The sequence below is a fragment of the Lutra lutra genome, chromosome 16 (genome assembly GCF_902655055.1).
Source record: "Lutra lutra chromosome 16, mLutLut1.2, whole genome shotgun sequence".
Lineage (NCBI taxonomy): Eukaryota > Metazoa > Chordata > Mammalia > Carnivora > Mustelidae > Lutra > Lutra lutra.
The window spans coordinates 40901041-40919595 of NC_062293.1; the positions used below are offsets into that span (position 1 = coordinate 40901041).

The 18555-nt window shown below is 38.7% G+C and overlaps 1 protein-coding gene across 2 annotated transcripts in view; it reads right to left on the bottom strand.

Annotated features, from left to right (window-relative positions):
- Positions 1-14585, bottom strand: part of SUZ12 (SUZ12 polycomb repressive complex 2 subunit) — a 42582-nt gene extending 27997 nt beyond the window's left edge. The window contains exons 1-4 of one of the 2 annotated variants that reach the window (XM_047708099.1): positions 14073-14585; positions 11729-11775; positions 11576-11640; positions 7288-7356 (exon numbers count right to left, since the gene is read on the bottom strand). In XM_047708099.1, the coding sequence (XP_047564055.1) occupies positions 7288-7356; positions 11576-11640; positions 11729-11775; positions 14073-14346 (455 nt within the window). In that variant the 5' untranslated portion in view covers positions 14347-14585. The remainder of the gene's footprint in view (positions 1-7287; positions 7357-11575; positions 11641-11728; positions 11776-14072) is intronic. The other variant, XM_047708100.1, reaches the window with a different exon arrangement.
- Between the last annotated feature and the right edge of the window lie 3970 nt (positions 14586-18555).

Here is an 18555-nt window from a genome sequence, read left to right on the forward strand (position 1 = left end):
ACACCTTGGTGGCTCAGTTGATTAAGCGGCTGCCTTCGGCTCAGGTCATGATCCCAGCGTCCTGGGATCGAGTCCCACATCAGGCTCTTTGCTCAGCAGGGAGCGTGCTTCTCCCTCTGCCTGCCACTCTGTCTGCCGCCTGTGCTCACCCTCTCTGACAAACAAATAAATAAAATCTTTAAAAAAAAAAAAGAAAAGAAAAAGAAAAGAAAATGTGGTTCTAAGTTCCAACTCTGAAATGCCAGAAACATCTTGCACTGATCTACCCCCCAAAATATTTTAAATTAGTGTTACTCAATATGTAGTCTGCAAACTGAAGTAAGGAAACTTGTTACCAATCCATAAGTAAGAAACTAAGAGTAAGACTTAAAACACTTTTATAGAAATTTAACGTTGCCATAACATCCTCCAAGCTTGTGATCAGTAAGTATATTTACAAAAACATCAATCTATAAAAGATTGAAAATTAAGCACAAAAAAGTCCCTCACCAAGGTGGTTTGAGGTACAGTTTTAAATGATAATGTTTTAAGTTAAATGAGATAGGAAGCACATCCCAACATGTTGACCAATAGGAAGCTATCATTCTAACATTGTTTCTTTAGGAAAAGGAACTCCAAATTTCAATTAACCAGCTTAAAAAATAACTTTGTGAATGTGATTTGCTAAGCACAATTTCTCCTCTAACTCCCCCTTCTAAAAGTAAACACTCTAATATGTACCTAGAATAAAACAAAACAATGAGGCCTAGTTTCTCTTTCCCATAGATGGTTTCATTCAAGAAAAAAGGGCAATTTTCTTTCCCTTCCTGATTTACCCTCTTCCCTCTCTTGTGGCTCTGTCCATATCTTAATTGCTAAGCTAAATCAGAATGGAAGGCAAAGAAACATGTGGAATAGTCAGGCCTATTTGGTTTCAGGCTGCATGTGATCTAACTTAATCAGGATTAGCTCCCAGGATAAGGATTTGGTTCATCTTTGTGATATGTGCCCTATCTATATCTTCTGAGGAAGCAACCAATGGGGCAATAGGAAACTAGATGAGGAATTGAAATTTTGAGGTAAGATTTCAAGCATAAACATCTAACAATTCTAAAACTGTCTACAGAATGAAGTAAATTTAAATTCATAAGGGACTAACATTCTGAGATGACATTCATTCACATACGAAACTCAAATTTTAAGAATAGCCAGATCTCACGAAAGGACCAAGGTTTTATGCTGGAAAGAGACTAAAATTAGTGCCTCTACTTTGTACACAGTAATCTAACAATGGCAGGGTAAGGCTTCATTTCTAGAGTTATGGCTGTATTACCTCACAACAGGATGATAAGCTATTTGGCATCAACACTGTTAGAAGTTAGTTACCCAACTTTTCTTATACATTTCATGCTATAAAGTGTAAAACTGAGAAATTGGTGACTACATCAAGCCCATTATTCTGGGAATCCAGGATTTCTTCTAAGGTTGGGACACAAGGATAGGAACACTTTGTAATGAGAAGATAAAGCTGAATGAGGGGATGGAGTCCTTTACAAATAAATAAATCCCTTTTACAAGTATAATAGACAAAATATAAAGGAATTATTGTAAACTCAAAGATTACACATGGAGAGACATCTTAATAATTTGTTCTTAAACACTTAAGAATCGGATATGTTCAGTAGCGACTGATAAGGTACCTTCAAGAATAAGTACATAAAAATAATCTGTGGCCCAAGTTCTGAAATAGGAACAACTAAAACCCAAACATGAAAAGATGCCGATTTAAAAGTAACTTCAAAACTTGTAGCCAGGGGCGCCTGGGTGGCTCAGTGGGTTAAGCCGCTGCCTTCGGCTCAGGTCATGATCCCAGGTCCTGGGTTCGAGCCCCACGACGAGGCTTTCTGCTCAGCAGGGAGCCTGCTTCCTCCTCTCTCTCTGCCTGCCTCTCTGCCTACTTGTGATTTCTCTCTGTCAAATAAATAAATAAAATCTTTAAAAAAAAAAAAAAAAAAACTTGTAGCCAATACAAGATTGTTAAAAAACAAAGAAAGGGGAGAAACACATCAGATCTCATTAATGGTGGAAAAGACATAAAACTGAGTTAAGAAGCAGACTTAAGTTTTAAAAATGCAGTTAAATCTACAAAAGGGTAGGGAAACACCAGTAATTCAATATAACTATTTAAAAGATTTTTATGGGGCACCTGGGTGGCTCAGTGGGTTAAGCTTCTGCCTGCAGCTCAGGTCATGATCTTGGGGTCCTGGAATTGAGGCCCACATCGGGCTCTCTGCTTGGTGGGGAGTCTGCTTCCCTTCCCTGTCTGCTGCTCTGCCTACTTGTGATCTCTATCAAAAGAATAAATAAAATCTTAAATAACAATAAAATATTTTTATGGCTTTCTTGGGATAAAGACCAACATCCTTAAATAGCCTCCAAGGCTCTACATTATCTGGCCATGGTCATCTGCTCTAGCCTTAGCCACTCTCCTTACTCTTTCTAGTCAGCTGCTCTGCCTCAAATGACATACCTATACTACTCCCTTTATTCAAAATCACCTATCTGTTCACCCTGTCAGTCCCCATTTTACTCCTATATCCATCTTTCATATCTCATCTCATTTTTTTAAGGAGGCCCTCCCTGACCACCAATCATTATTTCCAAATCCAAGATCCCAAACAAGAGCTGGATCACCTGCTTCATACATTCAGTTTCCCTATTCTTTCTTCCCTGGCCATTATTTTACAACTGTACATATTATACGATTATATCTTTTTCTCCATAAAGGCAAGGTCTTCATCTGTTTTGTTCACCATTATATGCCCTAACACTAGTACAAAGTTCTGGACTTGGTACACTAAGAAAACTGGATCTCAGAAAAAAAAAAAAAAATAGATCTGGACTTCTTTATACAAAAGATGCTTAGAAAAGAAAGATTACTAATTCAAAAGCTTAGGTGATAACAACAAATAAGAAGTGATGAGGCAATTTATGTTATCAACCTACTAAAACTTGAAAATGTCCCTAGTAAAAGTTCTAGTTCTGGTATCTTTTGAGGGGATTTCTCCAGCTGCTAAAAGAGGACCAGGAATGGATGATGTTTAAGTGGAAAAGAGAGGAGACATATTGCTTTTCATTTAACTCAAATACTTTTGCACACAACTCCAATTTGGAAATCCCTTCATGCTATCTTTCAGCCAATGGACATGCACTTAAGAAGTCAAAGAAGTCAGGACTACAGAATTCCAAAACTGGTAGTACTAACAGCACAAAAGACTCCTGGGATCCTGCTAGGATAGAAAACTAAAGAAAGACCAGAAATTTATTCCAGTAAGCCATAGTACTTGGTCAAAACCCAAAATAAATTCAAAACCCAAATAAGAATTGAAGAGGACAGAATACAAGGAATTATGTCAGACATTCTAAAAAGAAAATAAAGATATTTTAAATATACTCCATCACACCAAAAAAAGCAAGGATAAACAGCAGGAAAAACTTGAGACTGAAGGTACAACCACTATGAATTTCTAAAATCTTCTAATTAGTATGGAGTTTTCAGAAGCCATTCTTCAAGAAAAGAAACAATTTTTTTAAGATTTTATTTATTTAGGGTGCCTGGGTGGCTCAGTCATTAAGCATCTGCCTTCAGCTCACTCAGGTCATGATCCCAGGGTCCTGGGATGGATCCCCTTATCAGGCTCCCTGATCAGCTGGAAGCCTGCTTCTCCCTCTCCCACTTCCACTGCTTGTGTTCCCTCTCTCACTGTGTCTCTGTCAAATAAATAAATAAAAAGATTTTATTTATTTGTCAGAGAGAAAGAGAGGGAGTGAGCAAATACAAGTGGAGGGGAGGGAAGGCATGGCAGGAAGAGGGAGAAGCAGGCTCCCTGCTGAGCAGGGAGCTCAATGTGGGGCTCAATCCCAGACCCCTAAGATCATGACCTGAGCTGAAGGCAGACGCTAAACTGACTGAGCCACCCAGGCATCCCAAGAAAAGAAACAATCTTCAAGAACAATAGGGTTTATTATTGAGGTAGGGTTACAATGTCAATTATGGCCTACTGCCATATGTTGACTGACATCTTCAAGAAGTAAAAACCATGAAGTGTCCATTTTTCCCCCATCAGCTGCTTCCCCTATTATGTTCTGCCAATATCTGAGACTAGTAAAGACAATGGTAGATCTAGAATGTACGTCAATAAAAGATCCTTGAACACCAACTTCATTTTGCACAGATAATGCTGGGAATTTGGCCTGGTTTATAAGTTACTACAAATGACATACATAAGTCAGGTAGTTGATTGTTCTACTTTGTGGCCATAGTACTACAGTATTTGTATCTTGATATTCCACTGAACTTTGGAGAATGAAATACAAGGGATTTGGGAATAGAGACATTACAATTTTGCAAGTGCTGAAAGAACATGAGAACATGAGAACCAATGGAACCAGAGAGAACCAGGCTACCACGGCTGAACAAATCCAGGATCCAACTAAACTGAGTAAGATCTGTCAGAGATGGTACAGAATAAAAAACATAAATGGGAAGACAGGTATGTTTTTGTATATGACTTAACTTCTACTAATTAATGTCAGGGAAAAACAAAGATTAATTTTATTTTCTTGTAAAAGAATCTGACCACAGATTTTACAAAGTTTTACAGTGCAGGCATGACATATTGGTGTCTAGGGAACTTCTAACAGTGCTATGTGATAAGTTTAATGGAACAACAAGATTATGCCTAATTTGAGATGAGAAATACGTTTAAATGATTTAATAATACCAAGCCTTGGGGGTAGACGTAAAACAAAGCAATACCCCAATTTATTTTAGTGTCTCTGGGAGTGACACTACAACATTCATAAAGATCCTGAGGGATGGAGTGATGCTGAAGCACTTAGCACACAGTAACTCAACACCTCTGGGGCCTAAAGTGCCTTGCTGGCCATTAAGCTCCAACATAGTTAGGTCTGTTATTTATTTATTTATTTAAAAGATTTATTCATTTATTGACAGAGAGAGAGCATGCGTGCACACAAGCAGGGGGAGCAGCTGAGAGGGAGGGGGAGAAGCAGGCTCCCCCACTGAGCAGGGAGCCTGATGCAGGGCTCAATCCCGGACCCTGGGATCATGACATGACCTGAGCTGAAGGCACACTCAAACAACTGAGCCATCCAGGCATCCCTAGGTCTGATATTTTATTTTGAAATTTCTTTTTTTTAAATATTTTATTTATTTATTTGATAGAGAGAGATTACAAGTAGGCAGAGAGGCAGGCAGAGAGAGAGAGGGGGGAAGCAGGCTCCCTGCCAAGCAGAGAGCCCGAAGCGGGGCTCGATCCCAGGACCCTGGGATCATGACCTGAGCTGAAGGCAGAGGCTTTAACCCACTGAGCCACCCAGGCGCCCCCCCCCCCCTTTTCTTCTTTTTTTAAAATATTTTATTTATTTGTTTGACAGACAGAGATCATAAGTAGGCAGAGAGGCAAGCAGAGAAAGAGAAAGAGAGGGAGATGGATTGATCAATCTTGGTGGGGTTGAAATGGCCAATTCACTAGTCTCATGTGGATCCTAAAGACTGAAAAAGTTGTTTTTCAAAATTACAGGAAGGAATTCTTGCAACCCTCTGATGCTTCTGTGAGTTAAAAACACCTCTGTTAAGAGTACTGGCCTGTGACGCCTGAGTGGTTCAGTCGTTGGGAGTACTGGCCTAGCTATTGAAACGACTGGGTCAAAAGGAAAAAAATTAATGGGTGAGTGATTATTCAAAGAGAACTGACTAGTATTACCTATCTCCCTCACAACACATATTCTAAGGGAAGCTCTGTAGTATTTATCAAAGCCAATGTCACAATGAGATACCAGTAGGTTTAGCAGTGATAAAGATAGAGCCTTAATGGGAAAGATAAAGAAAAGGGTCAAGTTTTCTTCTTGGTTCATTCTTCCTTCCCACACAAACTCTGAAAGACCTGGAGGGCAAATTATTAAAATGTTCGGGAGAAAAGAAACAGGAAACCTCAAAGATGAGGCTCTGACTACAGCTTATACTTTACATAAAAAAGGCCCTGAGGATCCCAAGAACTCTGTCTAGGGTAGGTAACCAGACAAGGATCTGGAATAGAAATCCAAGCGGAGAACATTCTTAGTTCTATGTTTTAAGTACTCCTTGGGCAGGAACAGACAGATTCGGTAAAAATTTGGGATCTCAGTTTCTAGGATGGACTATCACAGTTTATTTACAAGTCAAGATTGCCTAGATATGGAAATATAAATTACAGTACAATCCTGCAAGATATATAATTAAAAATGTGATTTTACAATTCAAGTAACAAAATGACCTAATTCAAAAGCCAAACTTAACATATAAGCAACTGCAAAAATGACATACCAGTTACTAAAATGAAAAATCATAAAGTATCATTAAGTCAGTGTACATCCTATCTTTATCGATAAGTTATGATTTAAAATTTTAAGAGACAACAATCTGTTGTGGCAATGAAAAAAAATTTTTTTTAAAAACCAGCTTCATTTTTTAAAAAATCTAACATTTTTAGTTTTGTATTCTCCCTAAAAGTAGGGAATAAACAACTACCACCCAAGTTCCTCTGTCTCTTTAGAATGATACTCAACTTTCGTTAGTTTACATATCAAAGAAAAAAATGGAAACACGCTGTTTAGCTTAGGCAATATAGTCAGAACTTTTAGGGATTAGTTCTAGGTATTACATTTGAAAACATACAATAAATAGATTCTGTCCAAAGGGTCAAGTTTCTGAAACTCTTATGTGAAAAACATATTTCAAATATAAAGTTAGGAATACTTTGAAAGGCCTAAATATGGGGAAGGACAGGATGAAAAGACAGCCTCTTTCAGATTTGAAGACAATTATTTAGAAGAAATGTGATATTGTGAAGAACCTGGCATACCATCTAATATATAGTAAGTATACCATAAATATAAGTCTCCATCCCTCCTTATGTGAGGTAGTACGGTTAATACCGACTGCAAAAGCTACAGAAACTTTGAGTCAACATTCAAGAAACTGGTAAATAAATAATAGTGAACACAACTGCCTTAGAATAACAGTGAGTTGCCAGATTGAAGTTATTCAAGATGAGGCTTAAGGGTTCTCTGCCACGGATACTATAGAATTAGTAATTCCTTTTACATATGAGTTTGGACCAACTGACCTTTAAGGTTCCTTCTAACTCCTTACAATATTGGGGTGATCACTAGAGAAATGATCACTAAAATTTTTTCCTCTTTCCTCAAGTATGTCACTTAATGTAAACTGATAGGTTATCTTACCTATGAGATTCTTGCTCTCCTTTCATTTTCTCTACTTTTGATAACATATCATCAACTTTAAATGTTTTCCTGAAAGAAACAGATAAACAAAATAATCACTTCTCGACTGGGAAAAAAAAAAGATTATACTTTATTGTCACTGTAATAGGCAAGTTGGAAATCTGATTTTGATTATTTTTAATAAGATAAATTGTGGATAGTTAGCCATAACAATGAATACTACATTGAAACAGTGTACGTTATAATACAGCAGACAACCCTTCAAGTCCCATCTCAAAAGCTATCTTTTCCATGAAACCTTTTGTAATTAGTCCCAAACCAGAGTGATTTCCCCTTACCTATGACAACTGGCTTATATTTATTTTGACATCTAGTGTCATAAATGTGAACTTGCATAAATATTTTATTTCTTCTCCTAGACTATAAGCTCCTGAAGGGCAGAGACTGCTTTTCTTCAAGGAAAGCCACATCACTGTACCTTACATTTGAGAGGTATTCAAGCATCTGTTGGACTGAACCAAACAAATGCAAATCACATATTTTGAAACATTCATCTATTTCTATTAAGTAACCTGACAAATATGTGTTAACACTATTATATAAAAGTAAATATTTTATAAAAAAATCTGAAATAAACAAAACATCCTCAAAGATTATTAGCAATGGCTAAAGTTAAATGATATGTCATAATAAAGAGATGGTTATCAACCATCATGGAAAGATTTTGAAGTTTAGGGGACATGCCCATCAAATCATAATAAAATTATTAGCTTTTAACTCCAGAAGCTGAAGAGAAAAAAGTACTTTTTCCACAAAACAGAAACTTAAATTAAGAATAACTCCCATATACTCCCAAGCAATTTAAGAATGGACTCTAAAGCAAGCCTTATCTTAGTTCTTAAGGTGGTCTATTATATGTGTCCTACAGACAGAAGCTAAAAATCTAGACCCACATATGTTAACTGAAAATGAATATTTCTTCTCAACTCATATATTTTCTTCAAATTTACGACATGAAAAACTTAATGTACTCCACATGAATTACTTTGTAAACCTTGAATTCAGACACTAGAAATTACTATCAGGCTCATTTCCTCATAACAGCTACTGTACTCAACTATCATAATAAAAAATTATCAGTATAGAAATGTTAATGTAAATATATTACAGTAAAATACTAATAAGGAAGAGCAGAATTGATGCAATCTATAGTTCAGGTGAAAAACAGCCTCCATTAAGAAAAGATTGTTTAGAAAAAAAAAAAAAAGCTTCTCTCTTTACCTTTAGAGTTACTGAAAACTTCAATATTAATGTTTCATCCAATAGAGCATAAAGGAAGTACTTTAGAAGGATGGCAATACATTTTCAATCTCCACAGATAAGAGAGAAGAAAGAAGAAAAATGTAGGATTATTTTAGGCTAGTTACAAAGAACTTTCCAGTATAAATACTGAAATGTACTACTAAGGAAGGTTGTAAAGTTACTGGAAACTTTTAAGAATAGTAAGTTTTTCTTTATGCAATGATTAAGAAGAAATCCTGTCTGTAAGAAAGAAAAGTTAAGACTAAGTCACAAGGTTTTCCTCTTCCAACATTATGGAGGTGTGCATAGGAAAGCTGAGTGTTAACAACCGTGTGAAATAGGTTAAGATAATATAGGCAATCCAGCCTTCTTTAGGAAAAAAAACAAAACAAACCACATAAGCAACTACACAAAAGCAGTCTCACTCCCAGCACCAAGTATGTCTGTTCTTTAGAAAGATACTGCTACAGCAGCTCAGATTTAACAAGGGAAATGGTTATCAAAAGATCATCAAAAAGGAGAATATTTTTAAAATTCAAGAAATTCAAGAAACTCCAGGAAATTTTCTTAGGAGGATTCAGAAACAACTTACATGAACTCTAGTAAAATGGATTCAATAAAAGATGCCCTTCTCCTCACAAATATTTCCACTGTATGAGTGTTGTGTTAACTCTATAGAATGTGAATACTTCTATGAAGTGAAACTAAAGTACAAGGTGAGTTTAACAAACACACTAGAATTAATATCACAATGGACTGTATGACTTCAAAGGGAGTGACATATTTATTCCAACAATGAATATTATGTTGTTATAATAGTAAAAAAGGAGTCCCAAAACATTTTGAGCAAAGGATAGTTATTAAAAGCGATTTTATAAAAGGAGTCCCAAAAACATATTTAACAAAGACCACACCATTAGGCTAAATTCACCACCTTCCAAAGCCACCAGCTACTTTGAAAAGAACAGCACTCATCTGAGGATTTATAAGTTGTATAATTTGTTAAAAATTAATTTCAATGTCTTTTATAAGCCAGGCATATAACAAAAGCATTAAGTGATTCCTAATGCATTTTTGCATGGAAAAAAAACTATGGGATTTCTACGTTTATTGCCTGGTAAACAGCTGCAAAACTCCCCCGAAAGACAATTTTTTTGCCTAAAAAGCAATAAATTAAGAAAAGTAATTTCTTCTACCAAGCTTTTAAACCTGTCTCTATCTATTAGCAGACAACAGAAATGTATCCCACAATGAGACAGTCAAATAGTCTGATAAACAAACATGACAATAATGAACTTAGATTTTAAATGTATTTTTTAATTTATGGATTAACTCATTATTTTGAAAAAACATAATCACTTAAAAAAATGTTTAAGTAACCTCTACACCCACATGGGGCTCAAACTTACAACCCTAAGATCGAGAGTCTCACGCTCTACTGACAGCCAGCCAGGCACCCCCAAACCTAATCACTTTTAAATTAAAATCAGGCCGCATCCTAAATGATAACTGATCTTCCATATTAAAAATACTAGAGGAAAAAAGTTAAGTACTACTTAATCAAAATCTCCTAGTTTTATAGAATAAATCAGCACACCATGAACCACAGGCCAAATCCTGCCTACTGCCTGTACCCAAACCACAAGCTAAGAATGACTTTTATGGATAAATATGTGCAATTGATTTGAACAGTAACCAAACCCCAATTAAGGTAAATGCCATCTCTTCCCACCGCACAAAAAATGAAAGTCTCACACTTCTCACTAGCAGGCATATTTTACAAAACACTACTCAATTATTAGATTTTAAATTTTATCAATAAAAAGAACTGTGAACATTTTTTTTTCTTTTTGTGTAAGTATCTACTTACATTCTAACTAATAATCTTAATTCTGCCTCCTGGACCACAAAGCCTAAAATATTTACTATCTGTTCCTTCACAGAAAAAGTCTGTTGAACCTTGGCATAGATCAAATAATGACACCGACAGGCAAAGAGCTGACAAATTTAATTTTGTTGCCTAATCCATCACCTTCTTCTCCTAGTTATTTAGGCTCTTGGCAAGCTTCACCTATTAAATGTAACGCACACGAACACGCAATCGCTTGCATACTCTCTCTGTTCAGAAAGATTACCAGAAGACAAATAGTTTTAACATTTCAATCCTTCAAAGTACACCTACGTATATATACAAACCTAAACCAAGTCTTGCCATAGAAACATGATGCTTACTTAATAATCAGTAGCAGGCTCTAAAGGAGTTTGGTTTCAAAGTCTATTGGGATAGCTTAATGGTTTTAGTGAGTCAAGATTAACAATACCAAATGCTTAATACAAGCTCTTTCCTTTAAACTTAAAATTGTTCATTTGATATACTCAGTCACCTTGCATGTAGGATAAGAAACTAGCATTCCATAATTACATATGGTTAAAGATTGCATGTTTAAAACAAAAATAAGCTCTGATCGACACCCCCAGAGTCCACCTGAAAACTAGATAATTAAGACTTCTTGTTTTTTAAGGACATTCAGTCTATGGAGTTCAGAAATATTTCCTCTTCTAGAAAGACCACCACCAAAGATATAAAATGAGACTTTTTGAACCTATCATAATGGAAGCAAATTCTTCGTTGTTAGAACATATAAGAAATATTTAAAAATTAACTTAAATTTATGTATTGAAGATAGTTTCCCTGAGCCCTTTAATATTTAAATCCTCAGCTTTCACCAAACTTGAAAATACTCATAGCACAATATAAAAATATTATTCAGTAAAATTACTTCACTCACTCCACTACTGTATCATTTCTACTAGGAAAAAAAATTGGTAATAAATTAGGATTTTAAAAAATGATACTATTAAAAATCGCTTGGCAACCAATTCAACCAGCCACTTTTTCATATTTAATCTTTAATTATAAACAGTACCTTAAAATAAAACTTTAACATTGCCTGATCAACTCAAAATAGGATTCATAAAAATGTACCTTTTGATGTTTGTTCTGGAGTTTCGATGAGACATGTAAGTAAGAGTCCTGTGCAAAAATATTGGCTACAAAAAAAGGTTTTAAAAATATTAAAATTAAATAGGCAAAATTCTAAGAAAAAAATAATATTCATTAATTTTATTGACTACTTACAGCTATAAGATTTCGAGTTCGAAGAAATCTATAGATCTGCGTTGGTTCTAGGTAACAGGAAACAAAAGGATTACTTAAGTTCTCAAGAAAATAACCAGTCCAGCCAGTATTATAACCAATGTAAACCAATCACCTGTATGAAAATCATGTACTAAATAGTGACATCAAGAAAATTAGCATGCACAGTAACATCAAAAGACATTCAGTCTATGGAATATATTCACAAAACTCAATTACATTTATTTTAAATTTAAGGTTCTCTACAATCTTGTGCTTAAGCCTTGCCATTTCTAAGGTAGCTACCTTTTAAACTAGTCTGTATGCAGAACTGAAGACTAATATACTGATTTAATTAAGCTAATTGAAACTATAACCCATCTCCTCCCAAAAATGAGCTGAAATGAGGTAGCTGGATTCAGCAGAAGAATTTATTGATGCTAAATATCAGAATAAATTTTCACTTTTTAACTGGTCTTTTAAAAAATTAGTAGTAAGCTGAAACAGAATAAAACTGTTTCACAGATGTCCTAATGAAGGTATAATGAAAGTCTGCCAATACTGAAAGAAATGAGACACAGACCATACCTAAAATTTCCAGTGAATATTTAATTATAATTGAAGTTTTTATCTATTTTGTTCAATATAAATATGATCCCAATATGTAAATACTAGCTTAACACATATTTTCAATCAACAAATCCCTAGGCTTTTAAATGCTCTTTAGTTAAAATTCGTTTGCCTTTAGATATAAAGAAATATATATATTTTATATACAAATACAACAATACCAGTTTCTTTAATTTAGTAGTATCACATTTCTTTAAATAAAGAAGTATCAAAAGGAACTAAAGATAACTTACTACACCAGTATATGTATCAAAGCATTTTAACTTCCCAGAAATTAAGATCAATACTAGAGAAGAATCAAGTTGTTGTGTGATAAAATCTAGCACTTAATGACAGTTTACTCCTCCAAGGTAGACTCATCAGAAAGCAAAAATAGCTTAAACTTTCTTGGCCGCTTTGTCTCTGCATCACATTTAGAAAGAAATGTTTAAATTTCCACTTAATCTTCAGTTAGTTTAGTTTTAGTGTCAAATGCATAAAAAAGAGAGAAGATAATTTAGAAGGGGTACAAACATGTACGTTTATTGTCATCACGGCCCTTCAGTTCTCCACCATTTTTCCAATTTAAAGCACTCCAGATTTTTTCAAAGTAGATTAAGCAAAAGTAAGACTGTGAATCTCTCAAAGCAGGTTCAATATTCGTTTCAATAAAAACTGAAATTCCTTGTATTAAATTCCAATTAGAATTTCAAGAAGCAGGAATAAGAGAGAATGAGAGAAGGGTATTAAACAACGTAATACCTCTTTTCAAGCACAGCTGATACCAAGCCTTTAACATATGCCACGGTAAAATTGTAAATAACGACATTCGGCGGTGAAGCCGAGTTTTTTCAAGTTTCTGTTATTTAGCTATTAGCGATCATCCAAATTATAAAATGTACACAAAAGCAGGAAGGAAAACAATCACGATTTAATACTCATTAAAGGACAATTGAGATTATTTACAGTCATGATGTTTTTAATAAATTCTATTGTTTGTTTCCAGACACCTTGCCTTCCTTTCAAATCAAGTCATAGTTCTGCCCCTGAAACAGGACCTTAAAAGAAGCCAAAACTGGCATAAGAAAATGTTCTGGAATTAAGACAAGTACAACGGGCAAAATTCCGAGGCGGTCTCAAGAGCAGACCCTCTAAGCGCTACCTGACTCAGTTTGTGTACCCATGGAATGGGTGGATAGATCTGAAAGGTTTCAAGCATCCAAACGTGCCCTGTGAACGTGCAGCACCGAGTTAGTGCGAAAGCATTTCAGGCAAATGACAATTGGGTCGGTTTTCCTGCACTCCTCTCTTCACAAGCTTAATTTGACTCCTCAAAACGTACAACCGAAACCCTTGTACTTCTAGAGTAAGAAAAGACAGGAAAGAAAGCAAGAACTAGTCTCGGGATCTGACTGCATCCTCAGTCCAACTGTAACCTCCCCACCTAAAAGCCTGCTCTTTTAAACGTGGGGCCCCACCGCCCAAGCTCTCGGGTAAATCTTCGGGGAGTCAAGAACCTCACCTGCACCCCCAGGTCCACCTCCCCCACCAAGGCCCTACCTAGACTTCGGACCCCCCTGCCCGTAATCCCTCAAGTGGGAACAGACCCCTCAATTTCTCCCTCCACTCCCAAATCAAGTCGAGTCCCGGCGAGGAAGGGGGGCCCAGCACGAGTGTCCCGGCCCCCTAATGCTGGAAGAGGGGGTATTCCTGCCCTCAAAGCCGCAAACACACTCACTCTCAAAGGCCTGGAGGAAAAGCTCGTGGTCAGCCTGGACATGCTCCATTTTCGGCTTCTTCACCGGTAACACCGCGGCCCCCGCCGCTGCCGCCGCGGAGGAGGAGGACGAGGCCGAGTAACTGCCGCCTCCTCCACAGCCCCCGCCGCCGGATTTGCCGCCCGACGCCGTCGCCGCCGCCACCGCCGCCGAACCCCCGAAGCCGCCTCCCCCGGACCCCGCGCTGGGCCCCGAGCCGCCCCCTCCCCCACCGCCGTGCTTCTGAGGCGCCATCGCGGTTCCTGCCTCCTCCCCCCGCCAGCTACCCGCCGGGCGGCCCCGGAGAGTAAGCGCCTGCAATACCAACCGCTCGCCCCAGCAGGCTCCGGCGGACCGAGGGGGGAAGGAGGAGAGAGGGGAGGAGAGGGGAAGGGAAGGGAGGAGGAGAGGAGGGAAGGAGGGAGGAAAAAAAAAAGTGTCTCCTCCTGAGAGCCCCGCTTCGCTCGGGAGGCCGCTCACCCTAGCCTGGCCTCGCTCCGCCTACTTCCCCCGCCCGGCGTCCTGATTGGCCGGCGGGAGCGCGCGCCGCCCGGCCGCCCAGCCCGTTGGCCCGCGGATTCTCCCGTCAGTCACGCGGAGGCGCTTCTCGCGGAGGCGCGGCTTGGTTGGCCCGTGCGCGCTGCCGATCGCGGGCCCGGCCGCCTCTTTGAACTGAATTCGCGGGAAAATTAGGGGTCGGAGCGGCCTTCCTGCTGGCCCCGGTGCATTGTGGGGAGAGAGGGACCCGGCGAGCGGCTTAGGGAGCCGTTTCTCGCCTTCTGAGCGTCGTCAGTCACCGCCCCCAGGGGGGTAGAAGACCCCTGAAGAGAGGCGGGCCTCTGAGGAACTGGGGGCGCGGGGCCTGTTAAATGAACGGAGATCCATTACGGGTCATCGAGTCTCTAACTTCGCAGGAAGGGGCCTGACTGGGAGATGGGTGGGTCGTTTCTTGGTAGAGGGGCTCCCGGGGCGGGGATCGCGTCTCCGATCCCCTAGCCACCACGTGCCCCGAGCCACCCCTGGCCGAATCCCACCCCGCAAAGCCCTTGAGAGGATGAGGGGCAGCCCGGGGGCTGCAGCTGCAGCTGTCGGACGCGACCGGGCTCCACCAAAGAGAGCGGTTTATGTGTAACAATCACCTATAAAATGAGGAAAACTAGTTTTGGTAGGTGATTTGAAGCTTCAGGATCGTTACTGAGAAAGTCGTGGCTTATCGACTGCTGGAAGCAAGACTTAGATACTTGAACTCCCCACCCCGCCCCCCACACACACACTGCTTCAGCCCGCCGGGCACCATAAGAGTGGTCAGAGGGGTAAACTGATTTCTTAAAAGTACGTATAACCTTGAGAATCTATTCATCTTGCGCTGAAAAACTTGAGAGGGAATCCGTTGTTTTGCCCGTCCTGCTTAAAAAGACGGATGCAGAGGCCAAATTTAGTCTCCTCCTACAGACAGGTTTGGAGTTGAGCTAATACTCAAAAGATTTGAATTTCAGGTTGGACAAGGTGATCTCTGAGACGTTCTAGCCAATTCAAATACTGTGATCTTATATTCCATTAAAAGGAAACATTATCTTCCAAAGTCCCAGCCTACAAACACAGAACCGTTTCATAACTTCTAATAACATTTTTCAAATGTCTACTTTAGGACCTTTATAAAAGTTAACTGCAAACACTGTTTACAAAACAAGTGTCTTTGGAATGGTTATTCAAGCTGTTTCCAAAACTAGTGTCTTTGGAATAGTTATTCAGACATCTGAAGTACCGCTTTTGTTTTGTTTTGTTTTAAAATTCTATTTATTTGACAGACAGAGATCACAAGTTGGGGGGGGGAGGGCGCGGCGAAGCAGGCTCCCAACGCGGGAAAGGAGCTTGGGGCTCCATCCCAGAATCCTGATCCAAGGGCAGAAGCTTTAACCCACTGAGCCACCCAGGCGCCCCTGAAGTACTGGTTTTAATCAAAGCATTTGCTACTTAAGAAAGTGAGCTCTACACATGATGCGTTTAATATAAAATTTGGCATTTCAGGAACACATCTGAAATAAGGTATACCTGTTGCTGATTTTTAAGTACAGCCTATATTTTCAGTCAGATGAAAAGTTCAGAATGCTCTTATTTGTTCTTCTATTCTGTACTCTCTACTACTCTCTACTTCCAAAAAAAAAAAAAAGTGTTTTGAATCACAGTAGGTAAGTCACAAAATACCAAATTATAGAGCAGAAGGCTATTATATTAACAGTAAATATAACCAGCAAATGATTCCTCATTTATATAGGGTTTTCTCTTTGCCGGGGAGTGTGGGGGACAGGTACAATCCAAAAAAAAAAAAGGAAGTCACAGGTTATCATCCGTCTTTGAAGAACAGAGAAGTAGAGCTAAGGAAGTCAGGATGTTCTTAAAGGGTCTTTCCTATGAGAACTCCATGTTAGTGTTCTTGGCCTTGGCATGGGCCTGGTTTTAACAGACATTAGTTAACCAATACTGGTCATGAGGATCCAAGCCAACCATGCTGCGGAAGAGGCATAGTAACCAATTCTCTCTTTTTGTATTCTTTGTCTTGAATGTATGTAGAACACTGAAAATACCACATTACCTGGGACAAGGTAGAGTTAATTGATGAGTTACCTTTTTGCTCCAGAGGTCATCACCCAGTTGGTTGTTTCTGTGGCCAGCTAATTTATTTTGTGTCGTTATTTCTTAAGTGTGGGGTGGTGTTTGTTTTTTAAACTTGTCATGCCAATTTACCATCAATGACATATGTGTGTTTAGTTCCCTACTTCATATGGAATTTGAATTGCTTTCCAGGTTTCGTGTGTTTTAGCCTTCAGGACATATCCAGAATTGAGCTGTAAACTCCTAAAAAGGCAAAGGCCATTGTCCTTTATACATATATATGATATATGATAGACCATACATATATATATGTGTGTGTGTGTGTGTGTGTGTATATATATATATATATATATTTCCTAGCATAGGATTAGATTTGTGGACAAGGAAAGAAGAATAGCAACTGTTTTAACCTTTATAATTATCAATATGCTTTTATATACATTATCTTACTTTTTCATAATGATCATATGAAGCTGGCATTATTTTCATTTTCCAGATGAGAAAATAGGCTCAGAGAAATTACACATTCATTTAGTAGCAGGGCTGTGATGAACACAGCTTTTTAAACTCCAATTCCTATGCACCTTTGCAATCAGAAGAAAGTTATTTTTAGTACCTCAAAAGTTGACTTTTTTTTTAAAGTTGGTTTTTAAAATCAGGGGCACCTAGCTTCTCTTACAAAACAGAATCGTTTTGTACTCCTCCCTATTGTGCACGCTTTCATTAGGGCCCCCAATCTTCCTTACACAGACTTTTGTGCTGGGATTTTTTTTTTTTAAGATTTTATTTATTCATTCGACAGAGAGAGATCACAAGTAGGCAGAGAGGCAGGCAGAGAGAGAGGAGGAAGCAGGCTCCCCATCAAGGAGAGAGCCCGATGCGGGGCTCAATCCCAGGACCCTGGGATCATGACTTGAGCTGAAGGCAGAGGCTTTAACCCTCTGAGCCACCCAGGCGCCCCTTGTGCTGGGATTTTTAACCTTTCTAATGCCATGGACCCCTTTGGCAGTCTGTTGAAACCTATGGACAGACCCCTTCTTTTAAAAATGTACAAAGATGGGGTGACCGGGTGGCTCAGGGAGTTAAGCATCTGCCTTCAGCTCAGGTCATGATCTTAGGGTTCTGGGATCAAGCCCCAGGTGGTGGTGGGGGGTGTCCCTGCTCAGTGGGGAATCTGCTTCTCCCTCTTCCTCTGCTTCTCCCCAACTGCTCATATGTGCGAACCCTCTCTCCAATATAAATAAAATCCTTTAAAAATGCATAAATAAGGGCACCTGAGTGGCTCAGTTGTTAAGTATCCCACTTTAGCTCGGGTCATGACCCCAGAGTAATGGGAACGAGCCACGAATCAGGCTCCCTTGCTTTGAGGGAAGCCTGCTTCTCCCTCTCCCACTCCCTGTGCTTGTGTTCCCTCTCTTGCTGTATCTCTCTCTGTCAAATAAAGTCTTTAAAAAAAAGCATAAATATCTATCAGATTATGAAGAAAATCAATTACAAACAAACCAAAATAGTAAAAAATCAGGTTGTGATGTAGATGCTTCTTTTTTTTTTTCTTTTAATTAAGCATTATGACCAATGTGGGGCTCCAACCGACAACCCTGACATCAAGAATCGCATCCTGCACTGACTGAGCCAGCCAGGTACCCCTCTAGGTCCTTCTTTTTGAAGGTACTAAATAAAATCTAGCAGCAGATCCAATCTAATAACTATCATTATTCAGAGTAATGGTGAGGACAAATAATATTTTGAGATACCTGCAAGGACTGTAATTTGATATGGAAATATCTGTAATTTCTCCTGGAAACAAAGCCACAGGCACTGCTAACATGTTAGTGATTTATCACTAACATT